The 27,388-nt window shown below is 48.8% G+C and overlaps 1 protein-coding gene across 1 annotated transcript; it reads right to left on the bottom strand.

The window, feature by feature from the left end:
* Positions 1 to 261: 261 nt before the first annotated feature.
* Positions 262 to 26,875, bottom strand: LOC148833608 (uncharacterized). Its single transcript, XM_088916139.1, has 31 exons — positions 26,712 to 26,875; positions 22,584 to 22,661; positions 20,904 to 20,981; positions 17,825 to 17,893; positions 17,409 to 17,585; positions 17,053 to 17,100; positions 16,571 to 16,621; positions 16,385 to 16,474; positions 15,608 to 15,700; positions 15,315 to 15,365; positions 15,139 to 15,225; positions 14,244 to 14,294; positions 14,048 to 14,125; positions 13,821 to 13,889; positions 13,340 to 13,474; positions 12,743 to 12,808; positions 12,088 to 12,165; positions 11,463 to 11,519; positions 10,797 to 10,874; positions 10,404 to 10,460; positions 10,142 to 10,189; positions 8,394 to 8,462; positions 7,954 to 8,031; positions 7,168 to 7,236; positions 6,401 to 6,487; positions 6,166 to 6,219; positions 5,368 to 5,427; positions 3,814 to 3,927; positions 3,563 to 3,602; positions 3,055 to 3,109; positions 262 to 2,146 (listed from the first exon to the last, which is right to left on the bottom strand). The coding sequence occupies exons 1-31, from the start codon at positions 26,712 to 26,714 to the stop codon at positions 1,330 to 1,332; spliced, it is 2,985 nt and encodes a 994-aa protein (XP_088772265.1). The 5' UTR covers positions 26,715 to 26,875; the 3' UTR covers positions 262 to 1,329.
* Positions 26,876 to 27,388: the final 513 nt, after the last annotated feature.

Genomic DNA, 27,388 nt, shown 5'->3' on the forward strand with positions numbered 1-27,388 from the left:
CACCTGGATGATGCGACGGCAGCCATAGTGCGCCAGAATGCTCAACACACATCAGCTCTCAGTGGGGAGGAGAGCAGAGTAATGAAGCCAATTCTTGTTGTGATGATCTCAAGAATCACATGAAACCTGGAATGGGGGGGTGGTACAGCTGTCCAAAAATCAATTTTCTAATATGAGATTGTAGTTTTTTTACGCAAACAGAAGGAACACGACTCTGAAGACCGCATGAAACCAGTGACATTAGACAATGTTTTTTTCCTGTAAAACTATTTATTAGAAAAGGATATATTACACTGACATGTACAGAGAATAAAAGTAAAACATGTAATGTAATAGCGTCCAGTCTCTGAGGGTCAGGGTCCTGCAGATTTTGAAGTGTTGTTCATCTGATTATGACCTAAAAAAAACCTCAGGTGATCTGACTTATTCAGGAATGTGCTGTGTTGAGTAATTCAGATCGGGGCTGGAATGAAATTGCCCAGTCCAGCAGCGGATGGTCTGTCACAGTACATTAAAGATGCACACCCCTTCCTTCCTGTCTGCAGTTTCTCCATCTGCATCTCCATCTCCGCTCTTGAAGCTTCTAGAATGTTCTCGGAGGCCTGAAGGCTGAAGGTCCTAGAATGGCCTCAGAGGCCTGAAGCTTCTAGAACCTTCCCAGAGACCTGAAGCTCCCAGAACGTTTCTCAGGGGCTCAATTTAAAACTCCTGGCACCCATTATCCTGGCACATTACCCCTCGAAACTCCAGGTCCATTTTTATATTACTCCTTTTTTAGGACAGAAAACTGTAGCCCAGTGAAACAAAAGTGAACAGTGGGATTCCTTACATGCAGAGCCAGTAACACTGCTGCGGAAAATAACCCGATTCTGCTGTCGGCTACACCCGAAAAACATCTGGATGGGAAAAAAGGAAGTTGTCATAGAATTCCAAGGAAAGAGAGGAGAAGAAGTGAAGGCTGCAGAAGGAACCGTCGAACCAGCGGGACAGTAATTAGGGATGTCAGGCTAATCCTTATGATCCTACAAAATGTGACGAGGCTCCGGGATCAATCCATTGACTTGTTGCAGACCAGCGTAGCAGGAAAGATGAGGAGAGAGTCCTCCTTTCCTCTCTCTCCTGTTTGTTTGCCTCTCGTTTTCGTAGCCAAGAAAATGGCGGATCCAAAGTGGGCAGAAGATGGTGAGGATAGGGGAGCTCAGATGGCCTTCGTTTCCTGCGGTGGACGCACACAGGCCTAGAGGTCCGGAATCGGAAAAGAGGCGAAAGCCCGGCAGTCCAGCGACTATCCCAACAGGAAGAACACAGGACCGAGGAACTCCCGGAAGCTCAGATGGGATCGACGATGGACTGCAGCTCTTCCCGGATGGCGTTGAGTTCGATCAGGCCGGAGTGCAGCTGTCCGGTGGCCTCGCGGACCTTGGCGGCATACTCTGACTTATCTCCATGCTTCAGGTCCCACTTATCTTTGGCCACGAAGTAGACATCCATGCCCACGAAGAGGCTGGCCAAGAGGCTGGTGGCCACAGTGGCAATCTGCACGGCTCGGGTCGCGCTGCCCGCGGCGTCGGCCATCTGGGCGGCCTGCGTGACGTGCGCCGCGTGGCTCGGAAAGATCTCGCTGGCTCTGCCGCTGCCCTCACAGGGGTTGTGCAGCCCGGGGACACGGCGGTTGTAGGAAGAGGATGTGAATTTCATGATGTCGTACTTCTGTAGATTCCCGATGCCTTGGTGGATGAACTTCAGGCTGTGGCTGAGGTCCACCATCTTCTGCTGGTAGTCCTCCACGATCTTCTCCGCCTTCTTGCGGTCCTGGGAGTTGTGGACTGTGTCCGAGATGGTGGCCGTGGTGCTGGCTATTCCTCCCGCTGCGACCACGCCCAGCCCCACTGCGGTGACCACCAGGGAGGTGCCCAGGGTCAGCGGCGCCAGCACCAGCCCGGTGATGGTGGCCACCCCGCCCACCGCGCTGGTGGTGCCCCCCGTGATGGCCGCGATCTTGGCCTTCTTGTGGAACTTGTCGATGTCGTCTGCGAGGGCGTTGAGATCGGAGATGTGCTGCCACAGGCCCTCGGCGCGCTCGATGAACAGCTTGTTGAAGAGGCGGATGCCCTTCTGCACCTTCACTGTGGTGTTGGCCAACGCCCTGGCAAACAGAGGAAGCAGGAGGGGAGAGCGGAGAGCAGGTCATTGAGACTTTAAGGTCTAAAAACAACATTCACAAACTCTAACCAAACAGGCTATCCATTCATCCAGTTTTTAAAGCACTTTATCCAGTACAGGGTCCCGGGGGGTGACGGAGCCTATCCCGGTGGGCAATGGGTGCAAAGCAGGGTACACCCTTGACAGGATCCCAGTCCATCACAGGACACACACAGTCACACACTCTTGCATTGCTAATAAATTGTGAGAGGCTAGTTCTTAACAAGATGGTGACCCCCTTTTAATATGGTTTATGTCTCATATAGCAGGCTCCAAATTTATTTTATTGCACTTACTGTACAAATGTACAGGAAAGGGCATCACTGGACCTATAAACCTAGAGTAACAGACATCACTCTGCATCACAAACATATAGATCTACAGAAATGGATGTCCACCACTGTTTCCATCACTAGACCTACAGACATACGGAAACGGACATCACTGTTTTTGTCACTAGACCTACAGACCTGCGGAAACGGACATCACTGTTTCTGTCACTAGACCTACAGACCTGCGGGAACGGACATCCCTGTTTCCATCACTAGACCTACAGACCTACAGGAACGGACATCGGTGCTCCCATCTTTGCACATATACTTTAGATCTATGGTACAAGGTAACTATAGTCCTTGAGACTAGATTCCTGCTGAACGTAAAATGAAATTAGCAACTGATAAAGAAAAAAAAACAGGTCATCTGACATCTTTTTCAAATCAGATGCTGAAGCAAATAAGAGGAAATGAGGCACAAAACTGTGAGATCAATATGGGTTCTTATCATCCCTGATCCACAGGTTCCTCTGTGAAATGATGTTTTTGGCTTTCCCTAGCCTGAAACTGTGAACCTTACATTGCCTCTCCTTCTTCTGTGAGTGTTTCCTCGTCATCCGGGATCTCGTCCCATTCTGCAAGGGAAGATGATGGAACAGCTATTAAAGACTGAGCTTACTGGACAGCAGGGTGTCTCAGCCTCCAGCACTTCCAACCCACTCTGCTGCAGAACATTACTCCAGCCACCTCCATAACTGCCTTAGTGATAATTAGTAGAATTGACTCAACGTGTCATGTGCTGGTTGGTGGGGAGCAGCTGGTCAGGAATCATAAATGGGCCTGTTTACTGCATTTAACTTGGACATGAAGTGACAGATAGTACAGTCAGGTGTGACAGGTGTGTGTTCTGGTGAGTTTAGGGTGAGCGTGAGAGGAGAGGGACAGCAGTGACACTAGTAGTGTCTACAGTACAGTCAGGTGTTACAGTGTGTGCGTGCCAGTGAGTTCAGGGTGAGTGTGACATGTGATAATCACTTGTAGGGTGCTAATTAAAATAAAATGAAGACCACATTAAAGAAGCTACTTACGTTCCACTGTGCTCCACCACTCCATTAGGCTATCTGTGTCCTGGAGGACAAAGATTTCATACCGTAAGGAAGTAGTCTACCTACTGATAGTTCCCAGCCAGGACCTGGAGTCTGGAAACCTTCTGCTTAATGCAAACATGTCATTGATATACACATGTACACTAATATACAAGGACTCTCCCCCTCAAATGAACAGGCTCTGTAAGAAGCCCTGTTTTGTCAGTGTGGAGGGAGTAGCGGCACGCTCTCACCCCTTCATCCTCCGCCTCTTCCTCCTCCTCCTCATCCAGCTTGCAGGCCCCTTGCAGCTCCTTGTCGAACCCACAGAGTTGGCTGTCGTCCGCCTGGGCGCCGCAACTCTCCACCTGAGACAGAGAGAGACAGACGGAGACCGAGCCCAGTCAATGCGGGGAGTGTTGGGCTGAGTCTCTGTGTGTGAAAGGGTTAAGCTCTCTACATGCTGAGGCAGAACAGAGAGAGATCATGACACTTCCAACCAACTGCAATAAGCTTTGTCAAAAACACTCTTGCATTGTGTAATATGTACAGCGATCTTTATGTCGATCCTAAATATATCCTCAGGAGTCTTTCTCCCTCCTAATCATGATATTTATGGGAACTTAGAAGGATGTTCTGAGGTATAAAATGGCAGATCTGAGTGTCCAGAGAGGACAGATTCAGTGACCACAGCCTGGAAACAGAAACTGGACACAGGCAGACCTGGCTGTCCAGAGAGGACAGGCTCAGCGACCACAGCCTGGACACAGAAACTGGACACTGACAGACCTGGCTGTCCAGAGAGGACAAGCTCAGTGACCACAGCCTGGTCTGGACAAAGAAACTGGACACAGACACAGACCTGGCTGTCCAGAGAGGACAAGCTCAGTGACCACAGCCCGGCCTGGACAAAGAAACTGGACACAGACACAGACCTGGCTGTCCAGAGAGGACAAGCTCAGTGACCACAGCCTGGCCTGGACAAAGAAACTGGACACAGACACAGACCTGGCCGTCCAGAGTGGACAAGCTCAGTGACCACAACCTGGCCTGAACATAGAAACTGGACACAGACACAGATCTACTGTAACTGCCCATCAGCCTGGCCATTAAAACTGTAGTTCAGTTCATTCTGCTCAAATGGTTTCTGTTATTTCTGGGAGAGAGTACCCAAAATTCCAGGACACTCCCAGATGATCTACCAGAACACTACCCTGGCTCTGGGGTGCCATTCTGTGTCTGCTGGTGTTCTCGGCACTTAATGGCATAGTTCAACTGGTTATGGACTCAATTGAGCCAATGTATTGGCTGCCTCCAGCTCCACAAGTGCTGGTGCTCCCGATTTCCAATGAGAAAAGCTTCAGACACCACAGGATTGGAGACCCCTGGATTACAGTGTCCCATCATGCAACACTATAGGAACGAGAACCAGTCCTGACAGACCTTGCATATGTGTTCTAAGACCACAACTACTGTAGATATTTTTTTAAATAAATCTCTGTCCCAACCACGGGATGGCACAGTGGTTGGCACTGCTGGGGCCCTGGGTTCAGTTCCTGGACTGTGCTGTCTGTGTGGAGTTTGTACATTTCAGTTTTCTCCCACAATCCAAAGGCATACTGGTAGGTTAACTGGCTTCTGAAAAAGGTGTCCCTCCTATGGGTGTGTCTGTGTCTGTGCCCTGCAATGGACTGGCATCCCATCCAGTGTGTACCCAGCCTTGTGCCTGCTGCTTGCTGGCATAGGCTACAGCTCCCCTGTAACCCTGCACTGGAAGAAGTGGTTTGGAAATGGATGGATGTACCAACCGGAGCTGCTTCAGAGATGTTGCAGTTACTACGTAGGTCTTCTGCTGACTCGTGCTTGCTCTGAAATACAGAAATAAAAAGCTTTGTTTCTTACCTTAAAAAGACTTTCAGATGTTCTGGCATTGAGCTGGATAAATACACACAACAGGACAGGAGACAGTGTGAGAGAGAGAGGAGATAACAGAGAATCCATCAGTAATAAACACACACAATAGGAAAGGAGACACAGTGAGAGAAAGGAGATAACAGAGAATCCCTCACTAAAAGGTGAGGGATAGGACAGGAGACACAGTGAGAGTGAGGAGATCACAGAGAATCCCTCAGTATTAAACACACAGAACAGGACAGGAGACACAGTGAGAGTGAGGAGATCACAGAGAATCCCTCAGTATTAAACACACGCACCAGGACAGGAAACACAGTGAGAGAGAGGAGATCACAGAACATCCCTCAGTTTTAAACACACACAGGAGACAGGAGACACAGTAAGAGAGAGAGAGGAGAAACATGGAATCCCTCAATAATATACACACACAACAGAACAGGAGACACACTGAGAGAGAGGAGATGACAGAGAATCCCTCAGTAATAAACACACACAACAGGACAGGAGACACAGTGAGAGAGAGGAGATAACAGAGAATCCCTCAGTAATAAACACACACAGCAGGACAGGAGACACAGTGAGAGGGTGACAGTAGACACACAGTGAAGGTGACACAGTGAGAGGGTGACAGGAGGCACAGTGAGAGTAAACAGCTCTACAACTGTACAAGTCTGAGAGGAGGAGAACATTACTTTGGATCCCCGGCGATGAGCGAAAAGCGGTGCTTTCAGCCTCTTGACTCTCTTCTGTTGGAAAGAAGAAAACAGCCAGGGAGGTCAGAGACTGGGGGGAGATGGGGCGACGCGAGCAGGGGCAGACCCAGACCACGCTGGGACAGACACTCGGGGAGCGCTGGCGACAGAGGGACAAGGAGACGCACGCCGGGAGAGCTGGACAGACAAGCAGGGCTCGGAAGCAGACACCGACCTGCTTGGCACCGTTGTCTTCGAAGCTGACCTCCGCCTCTCCTGGCTCAGCCTCTCCCTCCTCCCACTCCGTCTTCTTCTTGTCCTGCTTTAAAAATGAGGCCGAGTGAGAGAGAGGGAGGGCAGTGAGGCAGAATGTCCCCAAGAAAGACTGGAATGACCACGGCCGCCACTAGAGGCCGCCAAAAACACACCCTCAAAGACAAATGTATTAATGATGTTGTCTGACACTAAGATACACCAAGAAGATAGATAGATAGATAGATAGATAGATAGATAGATAGATAGATAGATAGATAGATAGATAGATAGATAGAGGGTTTATTAGCCATCAGTACATGTACAATGGAATTCTTATTCACGCTGTTCTCTCAGGATATGCACAGTATAACAGACAACACAACATATAACACCTCACAATGTAGACAGTACATGGGCAGGAGTATGGACAGACCATAAAAAAACAGAACAATAAATTTGTGGTGTTTAGTGTTACCAGTGTGCTGGCAAACATGCTACCAAAGGCAGGGAGCTGCTACAGTGGGTTACAATAGCGGAGCAATTGATGGAAATCTCCACAAGTTCCTCTTTCTTGCACAAGCGCTCATGACATCTTGAAGTACCAATGGCTAGAACGTCCCAGGGCATGGTGAAAGAAGGGTGCTCTGAAGCCGAGGAGAGACCGGGTTGGTGAATGTATATGAACCCGGGAATTATTTATTTGCACGCACTGATCAATTAAAAGGAAATCTGTCTACGAGCATTTACCTTCTTCCCCGATATGGACAGCCTGGACAAGAAGTTTTTGGGTGTTCCTCCCTTCTTCTTCCCTGAACCCTAGGGGACACAGGAAAAAGAACGATCAGCCAATACAAAGGCAGGGTATTGATGCAGACTGAGTGCAATCTTATAATAATAACAATAATAATTGCTTACACTTACTGTATATAGCACTTTGCTGGACACTCCACTCAAAGTGCTTTACAGGTACTGGGGTCTCACCTCAAACAATGTGCAGCCACACCTGTTTGTGCTGAACTTGGCAGTACAGTTGTGGGTGAACAGGGAGTACAGCAGAGGGCTGAGCACACAGCCTTGAGGGGCACTGGTGTTAAAGGGGAGTGAGTTGAAGGTAAGGTTGCCAGTCTTATCAAGATCAGCCAATAGCAAGGCATAGTGTTGGTGCAGATCAAGTGCAATCTCATCAAGATCTGCCAATATCAACACAGGGTGTTGGTGCAGATCGAGTGCAATCGTATCAAGATCTGCCATTAGCAAGGCAGAGTGCTGGTGCAGACTGAGTACAATCTTATCAAGATCTGCCAATATCAAGGCAGGGTGTTGGCGCAGACCGAGTGCAATTTTATGAACATCAGCCAATAGCAAGGCAGATGGTGGTGCAGACTAAGTGCAATCCAATCATAGGGCGCTCTTATAAAAAGCCTCGTCTCAGAGCTGAAGAGAGTGGCAGACTGACACACCTGCTGACACCCTGACTCCCTGCTGGTCAGCGAGGTCGGGGGAGGACAGACAGAGGCAGAAACACAGACTGACCTGTTTCCCGTCAGCCAGGCCGGCGTCAACCAGACTGTCCGTATTCTGCTCTGGCCAGCTGTCCTCCAGCACAGTCTCCTGGAATTCGGAGACAGACAGCAAAAGAAAGAGCAAAAGAAAACAAGAACACGTTAGAGATGTTAATTAATCAATGTGTCTTTGACTGCTGGAATTAAACTGGTACACTTGAAAGAGACCCCCTTGGGTTTGTCTTCCATATGCACCCCGAGGTCAAACCCCAGCACCCCAGATCAGCGAGGAAGCAGCATTAACGGCCAGGCCTCCCCATGAGAGCAAGCGATCAGTGACCTCATTCCAGATCAGTAATGGATTTAGAACTGGAAGATGATTGTTGCCTGCAAGCATGGAGTTTCCCCATTCTTCTCCAGCACGTGGAATGAAAGGTTAATAGGTACCTGACTGATAATAAATGGACTTACCTTGTTGTATGTCAACAGACTGAACTCGTCCCCAGTGAGAGCACAGGCTCCTTTGTTTTGCTCCATGTACTGTGGACAACAGACAGACGGATGTTTAGGCAGCAGCTCTATCACCCTGCAGCTCAGAGCTGGCAGCCCCACTGGAGCTCAGCAGGTGTGAGTCTGGTCAGTACCTGGATGGGAGACTTCTGGGAAAGCTGAGGTTGCTGCTGGAAGAGGTGTGAGTGGGGCCAGTAGGGGGCACTCACCCTGCAGTCTGTGTGTGTCCTAAGGCCCCAGTATAGAGATGGGGACACTATACTGTAAACAGGCGCTGTCCTTCGGATGAGACTTAAAACCCAGGTCCTGACTCTCTGTGGTCATCCTAGGGTGTTTCTCAAAAAGAGTAGGGGTGTTACCCCAGTGTCCTGGCCAAATTTCCCCCTGGTCTTTACCAATCATGGCCTCCTAATAATCCCCATCTCTGAACTGGCTTCATCACCCTGTTTTCTCTCCCCACTGAGAGCTGGTGTGTGGTGAGAGTACTGGAGCATCATCCAAGTGGGGCTGCACACTGGTGGTGGTAGTGGGATTCCCCATTACTTGTAAAGCGCTTTAAGTGGAGTTTCCAGAAAAGTACTAGATAATAAAAATCTTCTTAAAAGATTCATATTATTTACATCAGCAATCAAAACAATCCCTGAACCCTGCTCCAATTCCCACCCAAACCTAAAGAGGCAAAAAAGAAAAAATAACAATGATAGGAGCAGAAAGAAATAAAATATAAAAAAGCATATAAATTACACTTAAAGTGTAATACATGAAATATCCATCATTAAGACTTCCAAAAAGAAAAAGCAAACAAGAGAGAAAATAAGCAAAGACAAATCAGCTTAAAGACTCACACCAACTCCCTGTTTACATCCCCTCGAAGAAAAATAAATAAACTGCCCCCCACCCCTAAGGCCACATGGCATCAAGTGTTAAAAATCAGCCCTGCTGCGGGCACGTCCCATGGGGCATCACAGAGACAAAACCTTCAAACATTTATTCTCCATCTTGCCCGCCTCTTCAAAACCTCCCTCCCTTCCCTAAGCTGCTATTGTGTTTTTTCCAAAACTCCAGGCAGTTTTGCCGGACCCAGAAGCAGAATGCTCCACAGGTGAATAATCCGTTTTCACTTCCTGTCGTCTTTGAAGTAAGTAGAAAATCGTGATTTTGGGCTCGTAGCCAGAATGAGCTAGCCACAAACGCTAGGAAGCAGAGAAAGTCACATTGTGTTAAGGTTCTGCTTCACCCTAACAGCTCTCTGCCAGTTATTTCGTGTAGTCCAAGCATGGGTGAAGGGGGGGTGTTCCCTGTTTGTCTTCTTCTCTGCTCAGGCTGCCAGGGAGGGAGAATCTGACCAGGAACCTTGAGGAAGACAACTGACCATCGTAAAAGATCAGAGACGTAGAACCACCTGCACACGAACTGCCTCGCAGAGACGAGGAAACAAGTCGCGCACCAGTCAGTAACGTTGATTCCTCTAGCAGCCTCAGCCATCCTGTATTGCAGGGGCCTGAGCCCGGGTGCCTTTCTGGATCTGATCCGTGGTGGAGTGGGTGAGGGGTAACTGGTAAAAAACCCCTACGTCTGCTTGTCGAACTCAAATTCAGAAGTAATCAAGTTGAAAGAATTAAATGATCCAGTACTGTACCCCCCTTCCCCCCCCCCCACAAGTGGGGGAGACTGTGGGAAAAAGGTGATAGAAGAGATGAAAGACTGACCTCTGAGCCGTAGGGGTTCACCACAGCCTGTGGTTGGTCCTTCTCGTTCTGAAACACAGGTAGGTTAAAGCCCCAGTCGGACAGCAGATACTGATACTGATACGCACACCTATAGATACAGTACAAATGTCTTACCCCCCACTCCACCTCAATCCCCTCACCATAATGAAAATCATGACTTAACATTACAGTTAATGTTAACATTACAGTTTCCTTGTTTGCGTTAGTCTACTTCGTTACTATGACGGATTGTGTTTCGCACCTTTGACTTCAGTGACTTCATCGAGGCCTTTCGGCTTTTCTTGCTGAACGTGCGGCTCTGGGTCAAACAAGAGAACAGCAGACGGGGAGTGAGTGTCTCAGGATACCGCCGGTCAGCGTGTTGGTCAGCGCGTGTCAGTGCCTGCACTGCTGTCAGCTGGTGTGCCTCGTGGCCAAGTTCCCATCGGTAGGCGTGTCTCAGCTGCTACATCTGTATCGGTGGGTGTGTCTCAGCGACCAGCGTCCCCATTACTGGGTCAGTGCTTACGTTCCAATCAGTGGACGTGTCTAAGCGCTTGCTGTCCATCAGTCAGTGTCTCTCAGTATTGGTCATCCTGTCTGACCCCAGTGTCTGTGGGGAAGAGCAGACAGGCGAAGAGACAGAAAGACACACCTGTTTCCTGTCAGTCACTGGAGGTTCAGCAAGACTCTCAGGGGGGTCCTCTACTGAGAAGCCATCCGCACTTCTCTCCTGAAACACAAACGCCCAGTTAAGACACTGTCAAATTGTAGACATACATATAAATGCAGTGCATCTACACACACTGACAGGATATACAGTATACAGATACACACACTGACAGTACACACATACCCTTATGGAAGAGTACATATACACACCCTCACCCTTATAAATAGATACACATACCGATACACACACCTATAGATACAGCACATACTGTATGTACAAACCTATAAATACAGTACATATATAAAGACCTATACAGTATATACAGATAAGCACACAACTGTAGATACAGGACATATATACAGACCTATATATATCAACTTACACAGCTATAGATATATAGAACATACACACACACACATCTATGGACAGCATGCTACTGTACAGACAGATAGACACACCTACAGATACAGTACAAATATCTTACCCCCCACTCCATCTCAATCCCCTCATCATAATGAAAATCATGACTTAACATTACAGTTTCCTTGTTTGCATTAGTCTACTTCGTCGCTCCAGCACAGTCCAGTTAGTCAGAGGACAAGCACGAACGTATGGTCGTTTAATTTAATGACGGATTGTGTTTCACACCTTTGACTTCAGTGACTTCATGGACGCCTTTCGGCTTTTCTTGCTGAACTTGCGGCTCTGGGTCAAACAAGAGAACAGCAGACAGGGAGTGAGTGTCTCAGCATACCGTGGGTCAGCGTGTTGGTCAGCATGTGTCAGTGCCTGCACTGCTGTCAGCTGGCGTGTCTCGTGATGCCTAAGTTCCCATCGGTGGGCGTGTCTGAGCTACTGTCTTCCCATTGACAGCCGTGTCTCAATGACCACATTCCAATCAGTGGGCGTGTCTCAATGACCACATTCCCATCGGTGGGCGTGTCCCAGTGACCACATTCCGATAGTTGGGCATGTTTCAGTGACCATTTTCCCATTCGTGGGCATGACTCAGCTGCAAAGTCCCTATCAGTAGGTGTGTCCCAGCTACTGTGTTCCCATTGGTAGGTGTGTCTCAGCTGGTACATCTGTATCAGTGGGTGTGTCTCAGCGACCGTGTCCCCATTACTGGGCCTGGGTCAGTGCTTACGTTCCAATCAGTGGACGTGTCTAAGCGCTTGCTGTCCATCAGTCAGTGTCTCTCAGTATTGGTCATCCTGTCTGACCCCAGTGTCTGTGGGGAAGAGCAGACAGGCAAAGAGACAGAAAGACACACCTGTTTCCTGTCAGTCACTGGAGGTTCAGCAAGACTCTCAGGGGGGTCCTCTACTGGGAAGCCATCCGCACTTCTCTCCTGAAACACAAACGCCCAGTTAAGACACAGTCAAACTGTAGACATACATATAAATGCAGTGCATCTACACACACTGACAGTACACACATACCCTTATGGAAGAGTACATATACACACCCTCACCCTTATAAATAGATACACATGCCAATATATACTGATACACACACCTATAGATACAGCACATACTGTATGTAGAAACCTATAAATACAGTAAATATATAAAGACCTATACAGTATATACAGATATACACACAATTGTAGATATAGGACATATATACAGACCTATATATATCGACTTACACAGCTATAGATATATAGAACATACACACACACACACATCTATGGACAACATGCTACAGAGAGTAGCTGATGTCAAGAGACAAAGAGATCCAGGTGCAGGGATAAACAACGAGAGACAGATAGAGTAAGGGAAAAAAAACGAGCACCGAAAAAATTGAGAAACAGGCAGCGTTCCCGCATCCAGCCTATCAGTCCAGAAACCCCACAAGTAACGGCCGCGTCCATCTCCACCCAACAAGTCAGCCAGCTGGCCAGCCGGCTGAAGCCCTGCTCGGACCTGCCCAATGAGGATGATGCTCTCATACAGCGGGGCCTCCATCTCCGTCCTGGACCACCGGCGCTCCTGCTGGACACACAGCAAGGTCAGCCTCACAGGCAGGCAGCATTACTGCTCACAGCACTAGTGCTGCCAGCAGCCTCACTTCTGTGAGTGAGGCTCCAACAGAAGAGGAGCTGGTCGCAGCATTAAGACTACTTCTGATCACTTTCTTAACATTAGCATTCAGTTACGATTGGCATTAACAGCAAAACCACAGGAAATACTTGTAGAAGTAATGCTGACAAGCTGACAAGCAATTGTAAGAGTAAGGCTTCACCATAATAGAAGTCATGTCAAGAAATAATAGTCATATGATCATTACTACTACCAATAATAACTTACTATCATAAGTTTGTTTGTGCTGGAATAGAAGATATCGAAAGAAATAAAAAGGAACTGTAATCGTTGGTTTTACAGTTAGAATAAATACAGAACATCAGTTGGAGAGTACTGTAAAGATCAGCAGCAGACAGTCACTACTCTGACTGGGACTGGCACTGCATTGATACTGTGCTGACCTGAACTGGCACTGCCCCTGACTGGCGCTGTACTGACCTGGACTGGTGCAGGGAGGACGTGAGGTAGGACCAGAGAGGGCCCTGCTGGTTCCGGAGCGATCAGAGCCGAGTCAGAGAGACTCTTGTGAGCCTGGACATCCCTCCGTGACTCCAGATCAGCCTGCCCCTGGGCCTGATGAAATCCATAGGAAAGCATAAAAAGACCGAGAGATGAAACCTACATGCCAGCTTTTAATCAACACTTCAACCCCACCAAAGACAGTCTCCGGCACTGCCAAACCCCGCCTGCCCCTAAACGTCTGTTTGCCAGAGAGATCGCATGCTGCCCAACAGGGAACTACCATCATGGGCTGAATCTAGAATTTGCATCAGGTGGGACACTGAAATTAAACCAGACCTTAGACAGATAATGACTCTGCTTGCTGACTATTAAAGTGGTGAACTGATCAGGTAATGCTGAAGATATCTGCCATGAAAAGCTACTTATTCTAAGATGACATGAGGGTGTTGTGACTTACCTTGGGGGATGTATAAAACGGGTTAGATGGCACCGCTCTCTGGAACCCACTGAGCCATTCACCGGAGCCCTGTGGACCAGCAAGCACACGGAGTCAGTCTCCTACCAGGGAGCGCTGTTTCTGTCACGCACTCCAGAGAACCGAAAGGGCTCGAGAGCGACGAGCCAAGATAGAGAGGTCATGGGTCACTTCCCGAACCTGAGAGAGACGACAGCAAGAACACTGACCCGTTTCCCCTTGCCGGCCGGCTCCTCAGATCTCAGCGTCTCGCAGGGCTCTGGGGCCACGCTTTCACGGCCTATCTCCTGTCACAGGACGAGAGACAGGCAGGAGTACAGGACAGTGTCAGTGGCGGCTGCTGCCAGCGATACCTGCAGAGCAGCCCTAGTGACCAGATTTTAAAACCCTTTAAAACCCAAATACCTTGAGCGCAGAGAGAAAGGGATTCCTCACCATCTCCCCGACATCGCCGTCCTGACAGAGAGAGAGAAGGCAGTATGAGAGTTAATACAGATAAGCTGAGCTCACTGGTTTAGACAGAGACCGTGAAGCAGAAAGAATGAGGAGACTGATGACATATGGAGCATGCACTGATCCACGCCTGCAAGCGGAGGGCAGTCATGACAGGCAGCGGCACTATGGAGCAGAGGGAGCAAGTGATGTGAGTGATCTATGGCTGTAATGATTGATAATGCAGGTCATTCCAAGAAACCGCAATGAAAACCTAACACTGCCGTAGATGACGGAGACAAATGCATGCAGGAAGGGAGCTTGTGTCACGGTCGACATCCCCTCCTCCAGAGGGCGCTATAATCCTCTCTAGATAGTCCTTTTAATTATTACTTCCTGGTGTGTCTAGTCAAGTCCCTTATTTAAGTCTTCTTCCCCCCCCAGCCTTCGGGGCTCAGCTTTGGAAAACGGTTGTCTCATGGTCCGCCTACCACCAGACTTTACGGGGACTTCTGAATAGTCATCCTAACCTTCTGAGCCCGGGGCCTGGGACAAAGCCCCGTATTCCTGGTTCTTGTTCTTCGCGTGTCTGTTCTTGTTTTGTCTCCGGATGGATTTCCCGATAATAGACATACAGACTGTCTCCTGACTCTCCTGTGGACCTCCCTGGATTTGTTGCAATGGATACCTACCCTTCACTTCTGCATGGACTTCCCTATCATCACTGTGAGCACCAATAGACCTTGTGTGTCTTCCCTCAACTCCGTTCCCTATTCCTTTCCTGGTCTGCCGCCTTGCATAGGGTCTTAAATACTCTCTCCACAGGAGCCTCACCCGGCAACCGTTATAGCTTGTGCAGAACACTAACCTGTTTGGTCTGAGAGAGCTTCTCAGCACTGGACGTTTTCCCAGAGCTCATCTTCTCAAGGGACTCCAATGCGACAACCTCATTGTCCTGAGAAAGACAGTGGACAGCGTTAATGAGGACGACAGCAGTGATTTGGTGGCCAGTAATAAGTAAGAAGGGTGTCAGTAAGTGATTACCTTGGACCAAGAGTAAAATGGATTCCACAGTATCTCACCGTTAACACCAATCTGACAGAGAGAGAACAGACAAGGATGTCATACACCCTGTGTTACTAACACATGCATGTCTGATGCTGAGAGAGACAGACAAAGTGAAACTCGTGATCAGATAGCACTTCGACTCCAAGCTGTGGCTATTGATGGAGAAGAGAGACTTTGAACAACTATGGCAATAATAATAACTTTAACTTAAAATCTGGCAATAGAAAATAGATTACAGTCTGTGAAGGAGAGAAACTGTGAACACCAACCTGTTTGGAGTGAAAGAAACTCTCATCTCTCCCTGTTTTCTCAGAATTTATCTTCTCACAGGACTCTGCGGCCAAGTCCTCACTGTCTTTCTCCTAGTGAGGAGAGACGGAGACATGAGACGGTGTTAATGAGGGCAACAGTGGTGTTTGGAGAGCAATACTTAATGAAAGCAGTATCAGTTAGAAGGGTTGCCTTGGGCCAAGAGTAAAATGGATTCATTGGTATCCCACAGTTAACACCAATCTGTCAGCAAAAGAAGAAGGGACAGGGAGGTCAATGCTTTCACACTGAGGTACAAAGACATGCATGTCTGGTACTGAGAGAGACAAAGTGAAGTGTCTGAAAGAAGAATCCTACGCCGTTGGGCCCCTGAGCAAGGCCCTTAACCCCATCTGCAATATAAATGGCTGACCCTGCGCTCTGACCCCGAGCTTCTCTCCCTGTCTGTGTGTCTCATGAAGAGCAATTTGGGGTATGCGAAAAGACAAATTCCTAATACAAGAAATTGTATATGGCCAATAAAGTGATCTTATCCTATCTGATAAGAACACATGAATGATGAACTCCTATTACTGGAGAAGAGAGACTTTGAACAGCTATTGATAACAATAACTGTAATTGAGAGAAAATGTGAATATCAACATGGTTGTGAGTTTTACAGTTACACTGAGCTAAAATTGAATGTAGCAGACCTGCAAAACAACAACGATACTGAATGCAAGTATACACATATTTAGACAGAATGACTGACAGACTGGAGAGTACATTAGCCTGACCTGTTTGGAATGAAAGACGCTCTCCTCACTGGCTGTTTTCACAGAGCTCTTGTCTAGGTGCCCTGAAGTCACATCCTTATCATCTCTGTCCTGGACCAAACAGACACACGCAGGACAACATTAGATAGGGGCCACCAGCAGCGGTGTCTCAAGATTTGCTCTCACCAGATTCATTACAGGAGTTACCTTGGGCACAGAGTGAAAAGGGTTCCACAACATCCCACTAATACCACCATTCTGAAAGAAAGAGAGAGAGTATGGAGTTTGGGACAGGTTCAACAGAGACACTAGCATGGGACTGGTTTTAACCCAGACATTAAGATAGATATAGAGGGACAAGATGTGAAGAACACCCACTACATTTGGGCCAGAAGTAATTTTCATGCTGTGCTCTGACCCTACAATCTCACTACAGTCTCTGTCCTGGCACAGACAGACAAACATGTGACACATGGTATCGGTGAGGAATACAGCCAGCACTATGTAGAGGTCAGTACTATTCTAGCACTGATGATCTGGGTGAGGAGTTACTGGTAAAAACCTTACCTCCTCTGCCCTAACTCAAATGACAAAATAACGGAATTGTAAGGATGAAATGAACATATATTGTACCCCTCCGAGCAGGCAAGGCAGTGGGAAAGAGAAGACAGAAGAGACAGAAGGCTTACCTCTGAGCCATAGGGGTTCACCAGGGCTTCTGGTTGGTCCTTCTCCTTCTGAAACACAGGCGAAAGCCCCAGTCAGACAGGAGAAGAGAAAAGCACAAATGTCTTCCGAACCCCCGCACTCCACCTCACTCCCCTCATCAAAATGAAAATTGAGTCTCAGTAACCAGATCATCAAATTACAAAGGTTAGCTTGGGAGCAGAGTGGAGTGGATTCCTCAATATCCCACCCCTACCACCATTCTGCCAGAGAGAGGAGGCAAAGGGCTGAAACATGCAGTATTTACAAAAGGCCGCTTAACTACTGCCACACGATAAGATGCATAAGACAGAAATTTGGAGCCAGAAGTCACACTGACCTGACTGACGTGACAGAGATTCGCATTGGAGCTGACGGTGGAGCTCTCACATGTCGTCTTCTGAGATATCCCCGGTGCTGCTCTTTCATTGTCTCTTTCTCCTGTTCCCGCAGAGATAGGGTCTAACCTGGCTCCAGTGCCAAACGGAGAATTCAGCGTCCCATTGAGCCCCCCATTCTGAGAAAGACAGGGGGAGAAAGAGGGGGTTCATACATGGACCCATGGACTGAAAGCTATGGCACTTTGACACTGCACTCAGGGGAGCAGCAGCAGACTTGTTGACTGTATTTTTAACATTTCAGTGGGTAGTGGAAATGCACGAGCCTCACTTGAGCCATTTACTTTTCACCCCCCAAAAAATTAATTCAGTGAGAAGACCCCAGGGGTTTGATTGGGGTGTGGCAGGATGTCCCGACCTGTATCGCGTCTGGGAAACTCTCGTCCTCCTGTGAAGGGGTTGAGGGTGTCTCCGTTTTTCCGAAGTCCTGCAGAGAAAGACAGAGCAAATGACTAAAACGGAGAGGTTTGTACAACATTTGCAGAAAAACAATGCAATACCACACAGCATAACACCACGTACCCAACACTGTGCTGGTAAATGATAGGATTCAACCCATCACAGTCAAATAAAAGACAATCCATCCCGATCCATTCCAATACAATGGATCAACACTTCCTGATTCCATTTGATCCCAGTTAATTACCTGAGCCACGGGCAAACTACACCCGAAGAAGGCTCCACAGCTGAAACGTTGCGTTTTCTTTCTTCTCTTTTTGGCATGGAATAAACCTATTCCTTGTTCCTTTGCAGACTACGCACGCTGACGCAGCTCCCCACCTGAACTACTATAACAATCTACTCAGCCGGATGTAGATTATTAATGTAATTGGCATAGGCTTTTACACTTGTACCTCTTCATACATCTGGGCATTTCACTGGAGCAATCTCAATGAAGTACAGGAGGGGCTCGACATTGGCGAGAGTTTGGTGGGGAGAACAGTGGTGTCATGATTGTAGTCCCTCCCCCTTAAGGGCGCTCCGGCTCTTCCTTGTTTGCCTCATTCCCCGCACCTGTTCCTTGTTCCAGCCTCCTTCCTGTCCCCCTTAAAAGCCAGGCGCTGACGTTAATCCGGGCTCTGCATCTGATCTCCATATCGTGCGAGTCCGGGACCTGGAAGCGCCTGGTCCCGTTAAGGTTTTATTCTCTGTTCCCGTTCCCGTTCTGCCGGTTCCAACCCGATTCCAGTTTTTATCTTGTCTGTTCTTGGATGGACCCCCCGGCTTTGGACTTTGCTCGTGTTTGGATTCCCCCTTTGGATTTCTACTGGATTGTTTGCCCCAGACTCACCCCCTGGACACCTGCGCACTTTGGACACGCCCCCCTGTTTTCATCCCCATAATTTCCATCCTGCATGACTTTTTCCTAGTGGTTCCTCACTACTTCAGATTGTGTCGTCCGCATAGGGTCTGGAAAGAACTGTTCCGTTACAAGTTGCTAATAGTCAAATCTGCTTATAACAAAGTCCAGCCTTATACAGTAACCTAACATACTGCAGTGTGTAGTATGTACATAAGTACATAAGTAATCCTCTCTTACATGATACAGAAAGTACTAATGCATTGGCTTTAAGTTAAGTAGAATAACATTGATCAACTAAAAGAAACGGCAATGAGAAACTCGTAAAAATCAGTTAAAATAAACAACGAGAGTTCCTGCTACGGGTCCAACCTGCCCTGAAATAAAAGAGGGCTATAAAACCTTCAAGTGAGCCTGTGATGTTGCCTCCAGCCTGTCACTCTCCACTCCACGTAACGACCGCTCCAGATTCTGTGTCGGCAGAGTGGGCAGTGACTGGGAGGTGGGTACAAGGAGAGGCTCGCTCGCTCGCTAGATTCATCCCTAAGTCCTAGTTACTAGCCTGTGAAGCGCTTTGAGTGGAGTGTCCAGAAAAGCGCTATATAAGTGTAAGCAATTATTAATTATTATTATTATAGTCTGTGGTGTAGCTCATTTGAAAGCTGCACTTTGTACTTAACAAGCTTTGGCTTGGTTTCATCCTGCTCTGCTCTTTTTTTCCATCCCAGACCCCAGCGGATAAGCGAATCCGCGAACGTTAAATTCTCTGACGCTACTGGACCCTAGTGGGGGGGGGGCGGGGGAGAGAGGTGTGAAGTCAAACCCCGCAGACGAATAGCGAGGATGATAAGGAAACGAGTCTGTCGTTGGGAGAAGGGGGAAGGCGTGATCCTCTTGTCAGGATCATTTTGGTCATAGATGTCTTTCTGCTGTAGGAGCTGAGAAACCCTTCTTTGAGAACGCAATTGCAGGTTTGGCTTTCACCCCTCTCCTCACCCCTCTTGACTTCGCAGCACCCGAGTGCCCACTCTGCCTCCCCCCTGCTCCCGCCTCCTCCTCTCTCCCGGCTTCTGTCCTCCCCTGCTGTATAAGCTCTGCCGACTCCCCCGTCTCTCTCACACCCGAAGAAGGCTCCACAGCCGAAACGCTGTGTTTCCTTTCTTCTCTTTCCAGCAGGGAGTAAACCTGTACTTGTTCCTGAGTGCAATCACGATGGCGATGATTTACGGCAGCACTGAGCGACAGGAATGTCACAATGTCAAAGACTCTCGTTCTTGTCACGGGAGCCGCTCCTGACTCCTGCGTAGTGCGTATTTAGGACCCTGTGCAGACGGTATAATCAGGAGGAGACTGGAGAAGGGCAATAGGGAAAACACGGAAGGGAATGGATGGGAGGACTGACAGGGGAAAGGGTGCCGGAGGCGTTCCAGGTGCGAGGGGGAGCGCAGGCGAACAAGTCCAGAGTCCAAAAGAGAAAAAACAGGGCGCAGTCCAAAGTCCAGGGAGCCGGAAGGTCAATCCAAGACAAACAGTTAAAAACAGGAACCGGGTCGGAACCAGAACAGGAACAGGGAAGTTAAAAACACGACGACGAGGCCAGGTGCTCCGAGCCCCGGACTCAGCTGGTCAGGACGCCGTGAGGAAGCCTATACCGTCGGGTCTCTTCTGGACCCGCTGGTAGGCGGGCTTCCGGGCATCCAGCTCCCAAAGCTGAGCCCAGAGCTTAGGAGGCACATAACTTATATAGTGACGGGTTAAACAGGAGACAGGTGCATGTAATAATGAAACTAATAATAAAAGGTCGGAGCGCCCTCTAGAGGAGGGACGGAGTGGTGGCTCTGTGGCTGAGGATCTGCGCCTGTGGCTGGAAGGTTGCCAGTTCAAATCCCGTGGCCGGCAGAGGAATCCTACTCCGTGGGGCCCCTGAGCAAGGCCCTTAACCCCAGCTGCTCCAGGGGTGCTGTATAAATGGCTGACCCTGCGCTCTGACCCCAAGCTTTTCTCTCCCTGTCTGTGTGTCTCATGGAGAGCAAGCTGGGGTCTGTGAAAAGACAAATTCCTAATACAAGAAATTGTATAGGGCCAATAAAGTGACGACTGTGACAGTCTGAGTCGGTCAGAAACCTGCCAACGTTACCGGTTTTGCCTTGTATCCGGGGTCCCTGTGGGTCTTGCAGGAAACCTTCCAGTTGCCGCGCTGCCTGGTGCCCAGGAGCTGAGAGCACAAAGAACGGGAAACAGCAAGAAGGAGGAGGAGGAGACGGACAGGGGGAATTGGGACAGGAAGTGGAATTGCACAGGGAGAGAGAAGGAGAGGGTTAGCAGTACTGGGGCTCCACAGGGGACTGTCCTTGCTCCATTCCTGTTCACCTTTTACACCTCTGACTTCAGGTACAACTCTGAGACATGTCATCTGCAGAAGTTTTCGGATGACTCTGCAATTGTGGGGTGTATTAGAGAGGGGAGGGAGGAGGAATATAGGAGCTTGATTACCAATTTTGTGGAGTGGTGTCATCTTAACCATCTCCAGCTTAACACCAGCAAGACCAAAGAAATGGTACTGGACTTTCGAAGGAATAAGTCTACGCTGAACCCTGTTTCCATCCAGGGTGAGGACATAGAGGCCGTACATTCCTACAAGTACTTAGGGGTACACCTGGATGATAAGCTGGAGTGGTCTGGTAACACTGACGCCCTGTACAAGAAAGGTCAGAGCCGACTCCACTTTCTTAGGAGACTCAGGTCCTTTGGTGTGTGTGGAACACTGCTACACATTTTTTATGAATCAGTGGTGGCAGCAGCCATCTTCTACGCTGTTGTGTGCTGGGGCAGCAGCATCATGACAAGAGATGCAAATAGGCTCAATAAACTTATCAAGAAGGCTGGCTCTGAGCCTTGAGCCCCTGGAGGTGGTGGCTGAGAGGAGAATGCTGACCAAGCTCACAGCGATCGTGAACAACGCCTCTCATCCGCTTCATGGGACTGTTACTGGGCAGCGGAGCACATTTAGCAATAGACTGCTCCAGCTCCGGTGTTCAAGGGAACGTTTCCGCAGGTCTTTCCTCCCGGCGGCTGTCAGGGTGTATAACGCTGCCCTAGGCTAGGACTGTTAGCCCTTCATTTGCTCCTCTATGGACAGCATGTTTACTCCATTGTACTTTTTGGACAATCAGTCTGTATAAACCTATGCACATCTTGCACATATTTTATTGTTTTTACAGTGACTATGATCAGCACATTTTGCACACACCTATGTATTTATTTATTTTTATTTTGTTGTCTTTTGTTTTATAACTATTCTGATGTCTGTTTTGCTTGTCTTGGGCTGGACTGCTGTAACACATCAATTTCCCTACGGGATTAATAAAGTATTATCTATCTATCTAATGCCGTCTCATGCTGACCTCTGGGGCACGTCTTTTACCTTTCACCTGCTTTTGAAACCAGGTGTAACCAGGTGTATCTGTCGCAATGGCATCTCCTGCCTGCTGTGTCTTCTGGCAGCGCAGAGCTATCTCAGACATGCGGCAGCACACACTGTACTGGTTATGCAAATTCCAAAACAACAATCTTGGTTTCTGTTAAAGAGCTCATCTTGTTTCCTATCATAACTCATAACTCTGGGCCTTGGCACAGTTACACTGCCTTTGGGCACACTTTACTTTGATCACAATGGGCTCCTGTGTTTATCACAGAGGGATTCTCTGTGAACTCCTCTCTCTCTCACTGTGTCTCCTGTCCTGTTGTGTGTTTATTACTGAGGGATACTCAGTTATCTCTTCCCCATCTGAAAAAAAGCAAGAACATTGTATCTTACCTGATGCCTGTCTGTCTGAATATCTCTTTGCAGATCATCTTCACTTTCCTCCACCAGTGCCTGCGTCTCACTGTTCTCCTGTGGAAGAAGAGAAAATAAGGAGGATGGAGTGATCACTCAGGGCCTGCTCTCTGATCACCTGACCGTGATTGTCTCTGCTCATTGCACGCTCCAGCCCCAACACCTGATGGGGCTCCCAGCTTGACTGAGCACATAGATTTGCAAACAGCAAGTGAGCTGACAGGTTTAATTTCTATCCACCATAGTGAGGGTAGTCTCACCAGAAACTAATGAGCTCCAGGTGCTTGATATGCCATCCCCTCGTGCCCTGCACAGCCCCAACAAGCTGTGGTGAGCCCTAGTGAGCAATTTGATCCGCCATCCCCTCATGCTCTACACAGCACAAACAAGCAGTGGTGAGCCCTAGTGAACTATTTGATCCGCCATCCCCTCATGCCCTACACAGCCCAAACAAGCAGTGGTGAGCCCTAGTGAGTGATTTGATCCGCCATCCCCTCATGCCCTGCACAGCCCAAACAAGCAGTGGTGAGCCACAGTATCAACTTTGATAATATGGCCACGCAGCTTGTCCCAGACTTCCACCAACCTTTGTGTAAAAACATGCCTTTTGTCCTGATTGGAGGATCTCACCCAGCTATTTGTGCATGTGCATGAGCTTTCACACTAAAAGCGTAAAAATACCCTTTCTCTGAACGCAGACTATAATGAAATACTTCCTTAGTGAGGTTCAATAGCTTTTGGAAGGCACCATCGCCTTTCTTATTTGAAAGAGACGTACTGGACTGAGCCTGGCTGTCTCCTTCACCGTGATCCAGTCGGTGAGTCAGTGTGCAGAGGACAGTGCAAGCGTGGTCAGTAACTCTTTGCTAACGTAGCTGCCGGGACAGGTTCTTCAGGGCTGCATTCCTGGAGATCTCTGAATGTCTTAACCTGGCTGGCCGAGCTGAGGCTGCTCCTCTGCTCCTTATGGAAGGGAGGGGGGCCCACGAGACCTGCTGGGCCAGAGCCCTTCTGCAAACAGGTCTGGCTGCCCCGGCTGCTTGCAGACAGAGCTGCTTTGTCAATCAGGGCCAGCCCAGCGAGCTGCGCCCAGAGCCCGGCTCGAGAGGTCCAGCCCCACGTCTTCACAAACACGTCTCGCCTGGACGCAACAGCATCAGTGGGAGACACCTGAGAAATTCAGACTGCTTTCTCCCTCCATCCATCCATCCATCAATCTATCAATCACTAGTGGGGGAAAAATGTTAAATTCAGACTGCCTTCCAACCAATCCACAAATCAATGAATTAATCAATCAATCCATAAATCATCAGTGGGAGAAAATGAGAAATTCTCCCAATGATGGTTCATCTAACCACACAACTGACTGGCTGACCACCCAACTAACCACTCAACCAACCAATCAATCAATCAATCAAATAATAGTGGGAGAACAAATATCAAATTCAGACTGCTTTCCACTACCATCAATCATCCAATCAACAAATCAATGAATTAATCAATCCATTAACCATCAGAGGGAGAAAATGAGAAATTCAGACACTTTTCAACACCATTAATCAATTAATCTAACCAAACGACTGACTGACCAACCAACTAACCAACCAACCAGCCACTCAACCAACCAACCTATCAATCAATCATCCAATCAACCAACCTATCAATCAATCCAGCCGTCTGGGGTATAGTCCCACCCTGTGCCTTGTGCTATCAGGATAAGCTCAGATCTCCTGCTTGTCTGCCACCCTTACCGGGCAGCAGTGGAGAAGGAATTGTTCATCTGTTCCATGAGGAACAGCAGTTACATCAAGTGTCGTCACCACATCGAGCATCGGATAGATAAGTTCGACAGGGCGGCTCTCGCAGCGCAGGGATCCAGATGTCGGGTTTTAAGCTGATCTTGTCCGGGCTGTACTGACGGAGAAGGAGGAGTAGTAACCACCACTCAACAGCTGATTTAGCTCAGAGTGTCCTATCCCGCCGAACTGCTCCAAACGATGTCTCTCGGTGTGGTGTTACTGTGCACGGACACGGGTACTGCAAGACGTACAGCAACCGACTCCATACCTGCGGCTAGTTTTATTCCGTTCAATTCCGGAGTATTTCCACACCTACATATTCTAGATTTTATCTTCTATCATATGAGATTTTTCCAGCGTGACTATTGCTGTACTTGCCCTGCTTTTAATATATAGTGCCTTTTCCATAAAAAGCAGCATCTCAAAGCTCTTCAAAAGCCAGGCGACAACAGAGCACCGCACGTGAAGTACAGCTCCAGTTCTACTCGTCGCCGTTTTAACGGCCCTTTTTGCTAAAAAAAAATAGCAGTTTATGTTCCCATTTCACAATCACGACGCTACACGCGTCTGAATTTCTGGGCACGGAGACACAGATTTTGTTTCGAGATTAGGGTTCAACTGTCTCAGAAACACCGCGCCTCTTTATTTTACTGGGCGGGGGCAGGAGAAACGCGGGGATCTCTCTTCTCCTCGCCGACAGCTGCCGTCCCGACTGCGGGTTTTGCACCAGAGCGAGCGCTGAGAAGGAAGCGGGCGCTTCAAGCGTCAACACGCCGACATGTTGCAGATTTAGAAGCTAAGAAACACAAACACTAAGCCTATTAACGAGGGACAAGCAAAAGTTTGTTCCATGCTGAAAAGAGAAGAAAATACATTTTTTTCTTCTCTTTTCAGCAGGGGAAGAAACCTTGACTTGTTCCTTTGCAGCCTACGCGTGCTGACGCAGCTCCCTGCTTGAACTGTTCATTAGGGTTCGATTATGTCATTGAGCGCCGAGATGGAAACAGGACCGGGACTGTGCTGCTGTATCACCCTGCAGCTCCAGACTGCCGGTCCACTGAAGCTCAGCCGACGGGCAGCTTGTTTGACAGAATTTCTGAGTTTGCTTAACGAAATTAGTTTCGTAGACAACAAACAAACAACGTCAGCAGCTCTATCCCCCTTTAGATCACAGCTGGCAGCCCCACTGGAGCTCAGCAGCTGTGAGCCTGGTCAGTACCTGGATGGGAGACTCCTGGGAAAGCTGAGGTTGCTGCTGGAAGAGGTGTTAGTGGGACCAGTAGGGGGCGCTCACCCTGCGGTCTGAGGGGGTCCTAATAGCCCAGTATAGTGTCGGGGACACTACTGTATACTGTAAAAAAGGCGCCGTCCTTCAGATGAGACGTAAAACCAAGGTCTTGACTCTCTGTGGTGATTAAAAATCCCAGGCGTTTCTCGAGAAGAGTAGGGGTGTTACCCCAGTGTCCTGGCCAAATTTCCCCCTGGACTTTACCAGTCATGGCCTCCTAATAACCCCCCTCTCTGAACTGGCTTCATCACTCTGCTCTCCTCCCCACTGAGAGCTGGTGTGTGGGGAGAGGACTGGAGCATCATCCAGGTGGGGGGACACACTGGTGGTGGAGGGGAGTGCTTTTACCTGTAAAGCGCTGGTGTGTGTTTAAGGACTTACTAGTGATTATTGTGCTTTAATTCTAACTGCCAGAAACCGGCAACCTCAGAGCGCAAAACAGTGTATCTCCGCGTTCAAGCACAGCACAGAACATCGCCTGCACCGAACTGCTCCCAATGTTGCTTCGGCGTCCCCGCCCGCCCGTGACATTTCAGAATTCCTCTGGAATGATAGGCACGCACAGCCCGGAAACACAGAGCAGCAACAACAACAGCAACAGGAACCCGGGATTTCAAGAAATTCGCAATGTTTTATATGCAAAAGCTAACATAGCTTAAGTCACGAATACCAGCTTTGAAACGTGTTGTGTTTCTTTCGAAAAGGGGCTTTTTGTCATCTTCGTCCACATGCACTCCCTCTAATAATAATAATAATAATGTAGTAATTCAGGTGGGTAGCTGCGTCAGCATGCATAGGCTGCAAAGGAACAAGTAAAGGTTTATCCCATGCTGAAAAGAGAAGAAAGAAAACACAACGTTTCGGCCGTGGAGCCTTCTTCAGGTGTGAGTATACTAGTATAATAATAATAATAATAATAATAATCGAATTACTGAACAATTGCACATTAAAACCAATAGCAATCAAGTATCTTCACTTGTACAGCGATGGGGACATTAAGACACACATCCCAGCTCTTACCATAGAAGCTGCTGCGCGCTTCTATCAGTTGCCTGATGTGCTGAAGCCGACTAAGTCCCGTGTCAGTCTCTAGACTCGGCGTTCTCAAACCCGGGTTTGTCCGTCTCCTTGACTCTCCTCCGCTGCTCCTTCCCCCTTGAAGCGGTCCTCCGACCTGCTGCCGCGATCGATGCTCCAAGCTCGTCTTTCGGCGCAGACTGTCAGTCACCGCCCCTCCCTCCCTCCCTCCCTCCTCCTCTGGGTGCAAACCTGTCGGGCGAGAAGCCGCGAGCCTGACCGGCCGGGTCGGCACTCACTCACTCACTCACTCAATCACTCGCTCGCTCTCCTGCAGGGCTCCGGGCGGCTGGAACTGAGACACACCGGTTTAACCCGCGCTCGGCTCTTGCTACAGTACATCGGGGTCCTGGCCTCCCGCGGTAAATACACGCACAACAGCGTGAGGAGCCCGCAGCCATATCACCCTGTTACCCACTGGAGCTCAGCAGGTGTGAGTCTGGCCAGTACCTGGATGGGAGACTCCTGAGGAAGCTAAGGCTGCTGCTGGAAGAGGTGTTAGTGGGTCCAGTAGGGGGCGCTCACCCTGTGGTCTGTGGGGGTCCTAATGCCCCAGGATAGTAATGGGGACGCTACTGTAAAAAGGCACCGTCCTTCAGATGAGAGTCAAATGGAGGTCC

The sequence above is a fragment of the Atractosteus spatula genome, chromosome 5 (genome assembly GCF_055471065.1).
Source record: "Atractosteus spatula isolate fAtrSpa1 chromosome 5, fAtrSpa1.hap1, whole genome shotgun sequence".
NCBI classification, from domain to species: Eukaryota; Metazoa; Chordata; class Actinopteri; order Semionotiformes; family Lepisosteidae; genus Atractosteus; species Atractosteus spatula.